Source organism: Dasypus novemcinctus, unplaced genomic scaffold, assembly GCF_030445035.2.
Source record: "Dasypus novemcinctus isolate mDasNov1 unplaced genomic scaffold, mDasNov1.1.hap2 scaffold_436, whole genome shotgun sequence".
Taxonomy (NCBI): Eukaryota; Metazoa; Chordata; class Mammalia; order Cingulata; family Dasypodidae; genus Dasypus; species Dasypus novemcinctus.
In genome coordinates, this window is record NW_026688400.1 from 53,665 (window position 1) to 65,876 (window position 12,212).

At 49.7% G+C, this 12,212-nt stretch overlaps 1 protein-coding gene and 1 long non-coding RNA gene across 4 annotated transcripts; one reads left to right on the forward strand and one right to left on the reverse strand.

Moving 5' to 3' along the window:
- Positions 1-414: 414 nt before the first annotated feature.
- Positions 415-1,618, reverse strand: LOC111766052 (uncharacterized). 2 transcript variants are annotated; one of them, XR_002798215.3, is made up of 3 exons: positions 1,523-1,618; positions 767-873; positions 415-447 (listed from the first exon to the last, which is right to left on the reverse strand). It is a non-coding gene; the product is annotated as an uncharacterized lncRNA (long non-coding RNA). The 2 variants fall into 2 exon arrangements; XR_011648230.1 differs by lacking the exon at positions 1,523-1,618 and having other exon boundaries at positions 767-1,503.
- Positions 1,619-1,716: 98 nt separating this feature from the next.
- On the forward strand, positions 1,717-12,212 carry LOC101440630 (glutathione S-transferase theta-1-like). Of its 2 annotated transcripts, none has more exons than XM_071213660.1 (3): positions 1,717-1,947; positions 3,679-3,766; positions 8,937-12,212. In XM_071213660.1, exons 1-3 carry the CDS (start codon positions 1,836-1,838, stop codon positions 9,142-9,144), a joined length of 408 nt encoding a protein of 135 aa, XP_071069761.1. In that variant the 5' UTR covers positions 1,717-1,835; the 3' UTR covers positions 9,145-12,212. The 2 variants fall into 2 exon arrangements, with proteins under 2 accessions (XP_071069761.1, XP_058148883.2); XM_058292900.2 differs by lacking the exon at positions 1,717-1,947 and adding an exon at positions 2,153-3,460 and having other exon boundaries at positions 3,519-3,766; positions 8,937-9,254.

Below are 12,212 nucleotides of genomic sequence, written 5' to 3' on the forward strand. Positions count from 1 at the left end.
TTTTTTTAATTTTATTTATTTTTCTCCCCTTCACCCCCCTCAGTTGTTTGCTCTCTGTGTCCATTTGCTGTGTGTTCTTCTGTGACCATGTCTATCCTTATCAGCGGCACCGGGAATCTGTGTTTCTTTTCGTTGTGGTCTTGCTGTGTCAGCTCTCGGTGTGTGTGGTGCCATTCTTGGGCAGGCCGTACTTTCGCGCTGGGCGGCTCTCCTTACGGGGTGCACTCCTTGTACATGGGGCTCCCCTATGTGGGGGACACCCCTATGCGGGGGACACCCCTGCGTGGCACGGCACTCCCTGTGCGCATCAGCACTGCACATGGGCCAGCTCCACACAGGTCAAAGAGGGTTTGAACCGCAGACCTCCCATGTGGTAGGCGGATGCCCTATCCATTGGGCCGAGTTCGCTTCCCCTCTCATATTTTTTAATGAAACACTTTGTGTGATCTATGTAAATAAAAATAATAATAAAAAAAAATAAATGAACACATGCCCTTTAGCCTTGTGGTCCTTGGAGAAAGTGATTCATTCATGTGGGGGGGGCGGGGGGGCGGGGGTCATCAGGCATCCAACATGTGTGGACTGTAAGCTTGGTGGCCTATCAGTGGGCTGGGCTGGCTCCCCAGAACATCACAGCTTTTGGACAGCAAGCTCAGTCACTCCAGAGCTCTGTGTCTGTCCTGCTGGAACAAATCCAAACCCAGTGGTGCAGGGGTCTCATATCACGCCTAAGACGCCTGAAGTAAAGTGTAAACAGGAGTCTTACCTTTGGATTTTGTTTCAGAAAAAAATACTCTGGCTGCTGGTAGGGATTCACTGGAGCTTGGCCAAGGAGGATGTGGGTAGATTGGATATTGCAGTAATCCGGGTGACCTGTGGGGAAGGGTAAGCCACCAAAGGGGAGGGGGGAACATGCCCCCTCCAAGCCCGGGCAGGACCACTACACCGGGACAGGAAGGTCCTCTCCTACGGGCAGGGAGGTTCCGGGCAGGGAGGTTCCGGGCCCCAGGCCCTAGGGAGGCAAAGCTATTTGCAAGTTTTCTAACAAACAATCCTCTTGCCAAGCGACTCTCTTGGGGAGTGGAGGCATCAAAGTTTGGCCTGGCAAAGGGGGTGGGGGAATTCTGTCCAATCCCAGGTGCCCTTCCGAACCTCTGGAGGAGCCCCACAGGACATCTGCCATCTGAGGGAGGGATTAGCTGGGGCGCAATGAATTTGACTCCAGGGATTGAGGAGAGGCATTCTCCGTCCTTCATTGGATGTGGCAAGGGTCCAGGAAGTCTCCCCAGCCCCGACCCTGGGCGCTGCGCCAGCACCCGGGAGTGGCCTCTCCTCTCTCCTCCTCCCTTTGTAGTCCTCAGGGCGCCCCGAAGCCTCTCTTCTCTCCCTGAGTGGGAGAGGGGGCTGGAGCAGACTGCAGGCGCCCAGCATTTCCACCACACAGGCCCGCACCCCTTACCCATCTCCACCACCCCCGCCCCATTTGACTAAGTGGACGTTGAAGTCAGGGAAGGGGCATGACCTGGCAGCGAGACCCCGGGTCGAGAGCCACCAGGTCAGCGCGGGTCAGGAGCGGGTCAGGAGCCCTGCGGCGCGCACCCCGGGGGGGGGAAGGCGGGGCACGCGGGGGCGGGGGGGGGACGGCGCTGCTGATTGGCCAGAAGTTCTCCGAAGCCAGCCAATGGGCGGGGGCCAGCCAATGGGCGGGGGCGGGGCGGGCCGGGCTCGGGTCCCGGAAGCGGGGAGGGGGCTGGCCAGGGCTGCAGCCAGGTGGCCGCGCAGTTCCTGTCCGCTGGTCCTTATCCTCACTCTGCTCGCCTGCCCGCCGCCCCGCCATGGGCCTGGAGCTCTACCTGGACCTGCTGTCCCAGCCCTGCCGCGCCGTCTACATCTTCGCCAAGAGGAATGGCATCCCCTTCGAGCTGCGCCCGGTGGAGTTGCTCAAAGGTGGGCCCGGAGGGCGGTCTGCCCACCCTGGGTGCAGGCGGACCCCGCGTCGGCCGCCGCCGCCCCACCCGTGGACCTGGGTGGGGGAGGACGGACCAGAGGATACCCAGTCTCCGATCTGGGAACCGTTGCGTCGGTTGGGGATTTTTAAAGAGCCTCGAGCTTTGACTAGTGGACTCGACACATTCTTTCCTTCATTTCGCAGATTGAGGGAGCAGAGGCTGGATCAAGCGGGGTGAGGGCAGGGATAGAGAAAACCATGAAGCCGCCGCCTAATTTTCCAGCTGGACCCCTCCCCACCTCTTAAGGTTCTGCATCTACCCACAGCCAAGGGTTGTCCCAGACCCACCGGGGGGTGTCTTTTCTTTCATGTATATATGTATCAATTTTATTGAAACATGTTTACAAACCATGCAATCTATCTAAAGTGTACACTCAATGGCTTTAGGTATAATCACAGAGTTGTGCGTTCATTACTGTAATCAATATTAGAGCATTTTCATTACTCCAAAAAGAAAAAGCCCCTACCCCTTAACAGTCACCTCTCAATCCGTCTAACCTTCTCCTTCCATAGTAACCAGTAATCTAATTCCATCTCTGTAAGGGGGTCTCTTCTTTTCTGCCACTCGCTCCTGCCTGAATCCCCTCCACTTCTCATTCCTTGCCATTCTTATTCCTCCTTGCTTCTGGTTTGCTCTTGCCCTTGGGGAGGTGGGGGGTTCTCACCCAGCTGGTCTGGCTGGCCTGGAGGGACATGGCTGCAGCAGAATCCTGGGGAAGGGGCAGGCACCAGAGCCAGAGGCCCCGGACAGTCCAGGAGGGCAGCCCCTGCTCGGTCAAGCCCTCCCACCTGCTGCCTTAGGTGCCCCAGCCTAGGCCACTGCTCCCACACTGCCTGCCTGCTCTGGCATTTTCCACTCTCCCTGGGTCAGGGGTTGGGCATCAGGACACGTTCAAGAGGCAGAATGGATGGTAGTGATGTGTCCACGTAGCAGGAGGCTAGAGGTCCTCAGACAGGCATAGGACAAAGCTGGGCTGGCTCCACAGAGGCCCGTGGGGTCCTCAGACACCACACGCACATTTGCTGGGCACCCAGTATATCCTCCAGTACTAGCTTGGGCTGGGAGTGTGCAGAGGTGAGGCAGACCTGGGAACCCCCTATTGAGGAGGAGGTGGCAGGGCCTTCTGGCAGGAGCCTTGAAGATTGGCCCAGGAAAGTGGCTGAGCTGCTGCTGGAGGCTGGTCATCCTGGCTGGGACACGGGTGCACTTTGGGCTGGGAGCAGGGGTGGCTGGAGTTCCAGAGCTGTGGACAGGTCACCCAGCCTGATTAGAAGGGCCCAACTCCCAACTCCCCACCTGGGATAGGAAGATGGATTGGAGCCTGGGGCCCAGGAGGAGGCTGGAGGGGCTGTCCTATAGATAGATTTGGCTGGAGGTGGGAGATGGATGGCAGCTCCAGTCACCCTCCCCAGGCTGCAAGGGGTGGTGGTGGTAGGAGGGCCTCTGGTGAGGTCAGGGTTTGTAACCCCATGACAGCAAGGGGGGGGTGGTAGGAGGGCCTCTGGTGAGGTCAGGGTTTGTAACCCCATGACAGCAGAGTGACTTTCTCTGCCCTGAGGCCCAGCCTGCAGAGGGACCTTGGAAAGCTGGTGCCCGGGCCTTGGGGTAGAGATGGGCAGAAACTACAGAGGACTCTCCCTGGCTCCCACCTCCCTGGTGTCTCCCACAGGCCAGCACCACAGCGAAGCCTTTGTGCGGGTGAACCCTCTGAAGAAGGTGCCTGCCTTGAAGGATGGAGACTTCACCTTGGCCGAGAGGTAATGGGCCCTGGGGCTGCTGCGAGGCTTCGAGGGGGCCGTTCTGCCCGGTGTGTGGGGGTGGGTAGGCTGAAGTGAGCAGAGGTGGCCAGGGCTGGGAGGGGTTGTCATCCTTCCCCGCCCTGCTCTGCCCATTGTACAGCTGAGAAACTGAAGCCCAGAGAGGGGAGGGACTTCTACCAGGTCCCGGGGCCCAGTCTGCTTTCAGGCCTCCTAACTGCCAGCGCTACGTGCAAAGCAGCGGTTGCACCAGGCCCTTTAGACCCTCCACTTCTGCAAATCCGGTGGGGCGAGGGCTATTTTATGCTTCCTGGAGAGTCGAGGGAATACCCAGAGAGCTTCTGTGGCTGTTGACTGAGCGTTCTCCTGGTCAGGTACCATCTGGCCCTGGGGAGAGCACAGTGAGTGTTGCTAAGCCTGCATAGAGCTGCCATTCAAGAAGGGGAAGGCTGACAAAAACTGATGTGACTGCGTAACAGGTCCGGTGTGTTGACTGCCGTCGTGGAAATAAACAGGGCAAGAATATACGGAGCGTGGGGTGGTGTGACTTGAGTGGGAGGTTTAGGGAATGCTTCCTGGAGGAAGTGGCATCCAAGAAGAGACCTGCAACAGAGGGTGCAAGGCATGTGGGAAGACTGTTCTGGGGAGTTTATTTTGTTTGATATTAGTATAGGCACCTCAGCTCTTTTGGTTACTATTTGCATGGAATATCTTTTTCCATTCTTTTCCTTTCAATCTTTTTGTATCTTCGTATTTGTGAGTCATAGATGTAATATTAATGCATCATTTCTGTAGTCTAATCTGCCAATATGGGAGAATTTAATTGGATAATTTATTCTGTTTACATTTAAAGTAAGTATGGAGGGGAAACGGACTTGGCCCAGTGGTTAGGGCGTCCGTCTACCACATGGGAGATCCGTGGTTCAAACCCCGGGCCTCCTTGACCCGTGTGGAGCTGGCCCATGCGCAGTGCTGATGCGCGCAAGGAGTGCCGTGCCACGCAGGGGTGTCCCGGCGTAGGGGAGCCCCACGCGCAAGGAGTGCGCCCCATAAGGAGAGCCGCGCAGCACGAAAGAAAGTGCAGCCTGCCCAGGAATGGCGCCGCCCACACTTCCCTTGCCGCTGACGACAACAGAAGCGGACAAAGAAACAAAACGCAGCAAATAGACAGAGAGAGCAGACAACTGGGGGAGGGGGGAATGAAATAAATAAATAAATCTTTAAAAAATAAAAAATAAAAAAAAATAAAGTAAGTATCGATAAGGCAGGTATAACAGTTTGATATGGTTATGAATTCCAGAAATAGATATTGGATTATGTTTGTAATCTGATCTGTACCTGGGCATGATTGAGTTATGATTAGGGCATTGAGTCCCCTCCCCTTGGTGGGTGGGGACTCACAGATAAAAGGCATGGCAAAGGACAGAGTTGAGGGTTTCTGATGATGGAGTTTTGATGTTGGAGTTTGATGCTGAAGACTGAAGCTGGAGTTCCAGGAAGTTAAGTTCACAGAAGAAAGAGAAGCCAGCCCCAGGAAGAGAGGAATCTTGAACCCAGAGAGAAGCAAGACCCTGGAAGGGAGGAACCCAGGAAACCTGAACCCTCACAGATGTTGGCAGCCATCTTGCTCCAACAAGTGAAAATAGACTTTAGTGAAGGAAGTAACTTATGTTTTACGGCCAGGTATTTGTAGGCTCCTACCCCAAATAAATACCCTTTATAAAAACCAACCAATTTCTGGTATTTTCATCAGCAGCCCTTTGGCTGACTAATACAGAATTTGGTATCAAGGAGTGGGGAAGTGCTTTTGCAATTACTGAAATGATGGAATGGTTTTATAAATGGGTAAGGGGTATTTTTTGGAGGATATAACTAAACTTGGAACTTGTAAATCAGGATTGAAGATGCAGTTATGTCAGAAAGACTTGTGGAAAGTGTTACTGTCTGATGGCTTGGACCCCTGCTTATTGCGTGCTAAACCAACAAGGTTTTTGAGAGAGCTGTATGAACAAAACCACTGTCAGCCTGTAATAAAAAGGACATGGAAAGGAGAGATTGAAGGAGAAAAATCTTTCTGAGGAAAACCATGGAAGCTGAGATCTGGAATTAAGACTTCACCTTGGGCCAAGAGAGGAACCCCACCCATGTGTACAGAGAGGGTGAGTTTGCCCCAGCAGTTGAAGATGGTGGATGTTCCTGTCCAATGTTCTGGGAGAGTTTTGCTGCCCCAGGGTACAGAGAGTGTGGAGCACATTCCCCAAGGATTAGGGCAGTTAAGGTCAGCACCCCACAGATCTAAGAGGCTGGACCTGTCCCCCAAAGGTTAGGGAAGGCCAAGTGGTCAACTTGTTGCTCTGAGAGGGTTAAGTCTGTATGCCAAAAGTTCGGGAGAATGTTGTCTTCACATCACTGTACTAGGGGGGTTAAGATTCTAACCCCAAGATAGGGTGAGGTGTGGCAATCACCCCAACACTCTTGGAGGGAGAGGTCTGGAGCTTGGTTGACACCCAGATGCTTGATGAGGGTGGAACCAAGAAAATGGCCAGTGGGCAAGACTGTGGAAAGGGTGGGTTCCCATATGGCCCCAAGGAGAAGAAACCATCATCTTAAGAATGACTCTCGAATATTGTATTGTCTTTTTGCAATTCAGAGGGTGGAGTGTAGCAGTTTGATATGGTTATGAATTCCAAAAGTAGATATTGGACTTTGTTTGTAATCTGATCTGTATATGGGCATGACTGAGTTATGATTAGGGTGTTGATAAAAGGCTTAGCAAAGAACAGAGTTGAGGGCTTTTAATGTTGGAGTTTTGATTTTGGAGTTTGATGCTGAAGACTTAAACTATAGCCCTGGGAAGTCAGCACGCAGAGGAAAGAGAAGCCAGCTCCAGGAAGGAAGAAACCTTGAACCCAGAGGAAAGCAAGCCCCAGGAATGTAGGAACCCAGGAAGCCTGAACCCTCGCAGACTCGGCAGCCATCTTGCTTCGAATAGACTTTGGTGAGGGAAGTAAATTATGCTTTACAGCTTGGTATCTGTAAGCTCCTACCCCATTCCTGGTACCAGGAATCAACAGGGGATATCTGTCTATAGTAAGAGATTTATCAGAGTCTCTCACACAGCGGTGGGGATGCACAAGCCTAGGTTCCGCAGGCAGACTGCAACCAGGAGCTCCAATGAAAGTCAAATGAAGGTTCCTGACGAGTTCTGGGAGATGTTGGTTGTCTAAAGACAAGCTGGGAAATTCTCTTTCAATGCTGGAATCACTTCCCCTTTTAAGGGATTCAACTGATTGGGTTAAGGGCCACTCACTGCTGAGGCAATCTCCCTGATTGGTGTAATTATAAACAGCTATCAGTGATTTACCACTGCAGTAAAATCAATAGTGTTTAAATGCCCTTGTATTACAGTTAGCCCAGTGCTTGATACACCAAACAACTGGGCACAATTACCTGGCCCTAACCATCACAGTGAGGGATGAAAAAGCAGACAGAAGTAACCTCTCAAGGTGTTTAGGTATATATGAAATACCATTCCAAGCTAGTTACACAGGCCAAAAGGCATATGGAGAGGTGAGTAGGGGAAAAGAGGTGGCAGTGTCGTCAATGAGCCAGCTGTGGCAGCAGTGAACAAAGAGGCTGCTGTGAGTATGGGATGACAGGAGAAAGACTCCTTCCAACCTCTGAACATATCCTTGGCACACACCTGCATACAGCTGTAATTACACTGTACCCATTTAGAAAGTTCTAGAGTAACTACCCTATATTTTTAATAAAAACCATTTTTCTATCTGGGAAAGTCTTATTCTTCAGAAAGAAAACCTATGGAATGGGCCAGGAAAGTCAACTCTGACTATCTCTGAGATGAAAGATGAAGCATGCTGATCCGTCTCAAATCCAATCTTGTATGAATAAAATAAGCATTGGGGAGTATAGCTGTCATCTTCTAAGTGAAATATTCTGAGGGCCCGGCAGCATAAATCCATCAGTAAGTTTATAATTAACTATTGTGGAACCGGCTTCTACTATGGCCAAAGTAAAAGACATCGGCAGATCTGGGTCACCTTGCAATTTTCGGGGTGCCTTCAAGATCTCCCTTATCCTTTTATGGTTGAGGGACGCACTGATAGGTGTAGGCACCACAGTCTGTAACCCTTCTCCTTCTATCTCCATACTGGCAAGGCAGATGAGCTGGGTTCTGGTAATCCCACACAGTTTACTTCATGCCAACTTTTACTCTCCATGAAGTCCAGGTAAACCAACAATGCTATATAAACTTGGGTGGCATCTCCTTTATCTAATTCCATCATCTCTAAATACTTAGGGTGGGTCCCCATCTAAGCGTACTCGGGGGCCCACAAGTGGGTGCCACCACCACCTGGTATGCTGCCCCGACCCATGCCGCTGTAGCTGCGCTCCTCCATGCCAGGCCGTGGGGTGCGCCTGTGGTCTCAGTGTGGTTTTCATTTACATTTCCTTAATAGCAAAGGATGTTGAGCATTTTAAAAAATGTGCTTTTTGGCCATTTGTAAATATTCTTTGGAGAAATAGCTAAGTGTTTTGCCCATTTTTAATTAGACTCGTTTGTGTTTTGGTTTTGAGTTGTAGGATTTCTCTATATATTCTGAATAGTATACCCTTAACAGAAATGTGGTTTCCAGATATTTTCTCTCATTCTGTAGGCTGTCTTTTTACTTTAATGATAAAGTCCTTCGATGTATACAAGTTTTTAATTTTAATGTGGTGCCCTTTATCTTTTTCTTTGCTGCTTGCACTTTTGGGTTAAAGTCTAAGAAACCATTGCCTATTGTTATAAGTGGCCGATTAGGTCCCAGAGTTGCCAAGAATTTGTTTCTCATTGCTCATTCCATTTCAGTGGTTGCTTCGGTGCAGTGACCCTGCCTAGAGCTTCCTACACGGCCGTTTTGTTTTTCCACCACATTTTGTTACCGTTCGTTCAGATGGTGAAGCCATCCAGTGCGTTTTATTTGACCCAGGGCTGTCACCTAACCTCTCTGAACCTCAACTTCCTCCTCCTCACCATGGGTATAGTGAAAATGTCCTTGATAGTGTGTATGGGGACAAGACATGCGACGGGCAGGGCCTTGCACCACAGGCCCCAGCCCCCATGTAGTGACCTGGGCTGCCCTGTCCCTGTGCTGTCTCCCCACAGCGTGGCCATCCTGCTGTATCTGTGCCACAAGTACAAGGCCCCAGACCACTGGTACCCTCAGGACCTGCAGGCCCGTGCCCGCGTGGATGAGTACCTGGCGTGGCAGCACACGACGCTGCGGAATAGCTGCACACGGGCTCTGTGGCAGAAGGTGAGTCTGGCAGAGGGGCCGCCCAGGATGCTCAAGGGACTACCCTTTCCAATTTAAGAATTCCACCAGACAGGAGGCCTTAGAACTCCCAAATTCTAGAATGTCAGAGATTGTCTAGTCCAACCAACTCATATCCCAGAGGGGAAACTGAGGCACAGGGTCAAGTTTTTTTTTTAAGTGGTTTTATTGAGGTATATTCACATACCATACAATCCACCCAAAGTGTACAATTAGTGGCTTTTAGTATAATCACAGTGTTGTGCATTTATCTACACACACACACACAACCACCAAAAAACTCCATACATCTTACACAGGGCCAGCTTTTATGACAGTGCAGTGCCTTGGTCCCTAAGCTGTTGGCATCTTATCCTATGCCCTTGCACATGCCAGCCTATCAGTAATACTGCTTTTTGGGGGAGCAGAAAAATCAAATTCTTACTTTGCTTCCTATATAATTTTCATATGGGGAGGTGTTAAGAAAAAAAAACCCAAACTAGAAAGAAATGAGGGGAAGTGGACTTGGCCCAATGGAGAGGGCGTCCGCCTACCACATGGGAGGTCCGTGGTTCAAACCCCGGGCCTCCTTGACCTGTGTGGAGCTTGTGCATGCACAGTACTGATGCATGCAAGGAGTATCATGCCATGTGGGGGCGTCCCCTGTGCAGGGGAGCCCCAGGCGCAAGGAGTGCGCTCTGTAAGGAGAGCTGCCCAGAGCGAAAGAAAGTGCAGCCTTCCTAGGAATGGCGCAGTACATAGGAAGAGCTGACACAGCAAGATGATGCAACAAAGAGAAACGTAGATTCCTGGTGCCACTGATAAGGATAGAAGTGGTCACAGAAGAACACACAGTGAATGGACACAGAGAGCAGACAATGGGGGGTGGGGGTGGGGGTGGGGAGGAAGGCAAGAGAAATAAATTTAAAAAAAGAAATCTTAAAAAGAAAAAGAAAAAAATGAGACATTTCAAGAAGTGTCATCCCCCTCCCCCCAAGGCTCCCTCATCTGTTTGTTCGTTGTTTTTGCTTGTTGCTTTTGCTTATTGTCTGCTCGTTGTCTGTTTTGTTTTTTGTTTTTTCCTTTTTTTTTAGGATTTAAAATTGTTTTAAAAATATTTCTTTAAGAAGATATTTAGATTACATAAATGTTACATTAAAAAATATAGGGGATTCCCATATGCCCTGCTCCCCACACTGTCCCACATTTACCCACATTAACAACATCCTTCATTAGTGTGGTACATTCATTGCAACTGATGAACACATTTTGGAGCATTGCCACTAAGCATGGATTACAGTTTACATTGCAGTTTACACTCTTTCCCACACAGTTCTGTAGGTTACGGGAAGATATATAATGGCCTATATCTTTCATTGCAGTGTCATTCAGGACAATTCTCAAATCCTGAAAATGGCCCCTAATGATGCCTGTTTTCCTTCTTCCTGACCTCAGAACCTCCAGGGGCCGCTGCCTTCACATCAATGATATAAGTTCTTCCATTGCTAGAATCACAGTAAATCTCTAGTAGAATACCAGTAAGTACACTCTAGTCCATAATTCATTACCCAATCCTGAGGATTCTGGGATGGTGATGCCCATTCCACCTCTAATTGAGAGGGGGCTTCAGTCCCATAAGCCAATCGATGTATGGGATTCTCTTGCTTGCAGTTGTAGACTCTCTTGGTTCCTTGGTGTGGTGGTTGTCCATCCTCACCTCCGTTTGAGGTGTCCTGGGTGAGTCCAATGAACTGGAGAGTAGGTATTGTAACTCTGTTGAGGCTCAGGGCCCAGCTGGCACATGCCAGTCCAAAGATTCAAGTCTCTTGGATGTATACCTACCAACTCCAGCATCAACTAAGCTGACACCATCTTGCTGGAACTCCTGCTTTTTTTTCCTTTAGGAGACACCGGGAACCAAACCTGGGACCACCCATGTGGGAGGCAGGTGCTCAACTGTTTGAGCCACATCTGTTCCCTGCTCATTTTGTTTTTGCTTGTTGTCCACTCATTGCTTTTTTTCTCATTGTCTGCCCATTGTTTTTGCTTGATGTCTGCTTGTTGTCTGCTCATTGTTTGTCTTCTTTAGGAGGCACTGGGAACCGCACCTGGGATAACCCATGTGGAAGGTGGGCGCTCAACTTCTTGAGCCGCATCTGTTCCCAAGAAAGGTCTTTTTGACTTCTGGGTGTGGAAGAACTTTCTCAAACTAAGAAAAGTGGAAGAACTCTTTTCCTTTAAAGGAAAGACACTTACAATGACACTTTGTGTAAGGAAAAAAGGATTACACTGAAAATTAGCAAAAAAAAACTGGGAAAGATCTTGGCAAAGATATGTTAGAAAGAAGTAACTCTCTTAATATTAAGATGCTCTTAGAACCCCAGGAGACAAAGACTCAGGAAGAAACTGGGCAAAGGAAACGAGTAGGAATTTAACTGAAGAACAGAGAGAAATGGTCAATCAATGGATGAAACATATTTACTTCAGTAGGAATCAAGTAAAGTCACCTGAAAACAGCCTCCACAGGCCGTTTTTACATGTTAAACAGATACTTTTGAGAAGTGTCCTCTGAGGTCATACTTAACATAGTGCCAAGAAAACAGTGGGTTCCCTGGGTGAGGCGTGAAATAGAGCGTGCAACACTCTGGAGGGACATTTTGTAATAAGTAATTTTCCCAAACCGTAAGAGTACAGTCTTCCATAAGCTTCACTCCAGAGGGGGAGGGAGCCGGTACATTTGGGGCAGAATGGGAGGAAAAGTAAGTAGAGCTGTAACAGGATTTTGTCTAGGTTCTTGACTGTGTTGCAGAAATGAATTTTAAGAGCACATTGGGTTAGTTAGGCCAGTAATTTATTAAGGTAGAAAGGGAAGAGAAATGGGAGAAAATAACAGATCATGGGTCCCAGGTAGAGAGGAAGGGCCTGAAAAGTGATAAAGTGGGCTGATTTACAGACTACAATTTCCCATTATAGATGATAAATGCCCAGGTTTTACTTGCGTGGTGATCCAAGTAGGGGGTGAAGGCCAGAAGATCAGAAGAGGGGTCCAAAGGCAAGAGAGCGCAAGAGAGTTCACCCTTTGTGCTTGCTTTTTAAAAAAATTTCTCTCCCCTTCCTCGCCCTGCCCC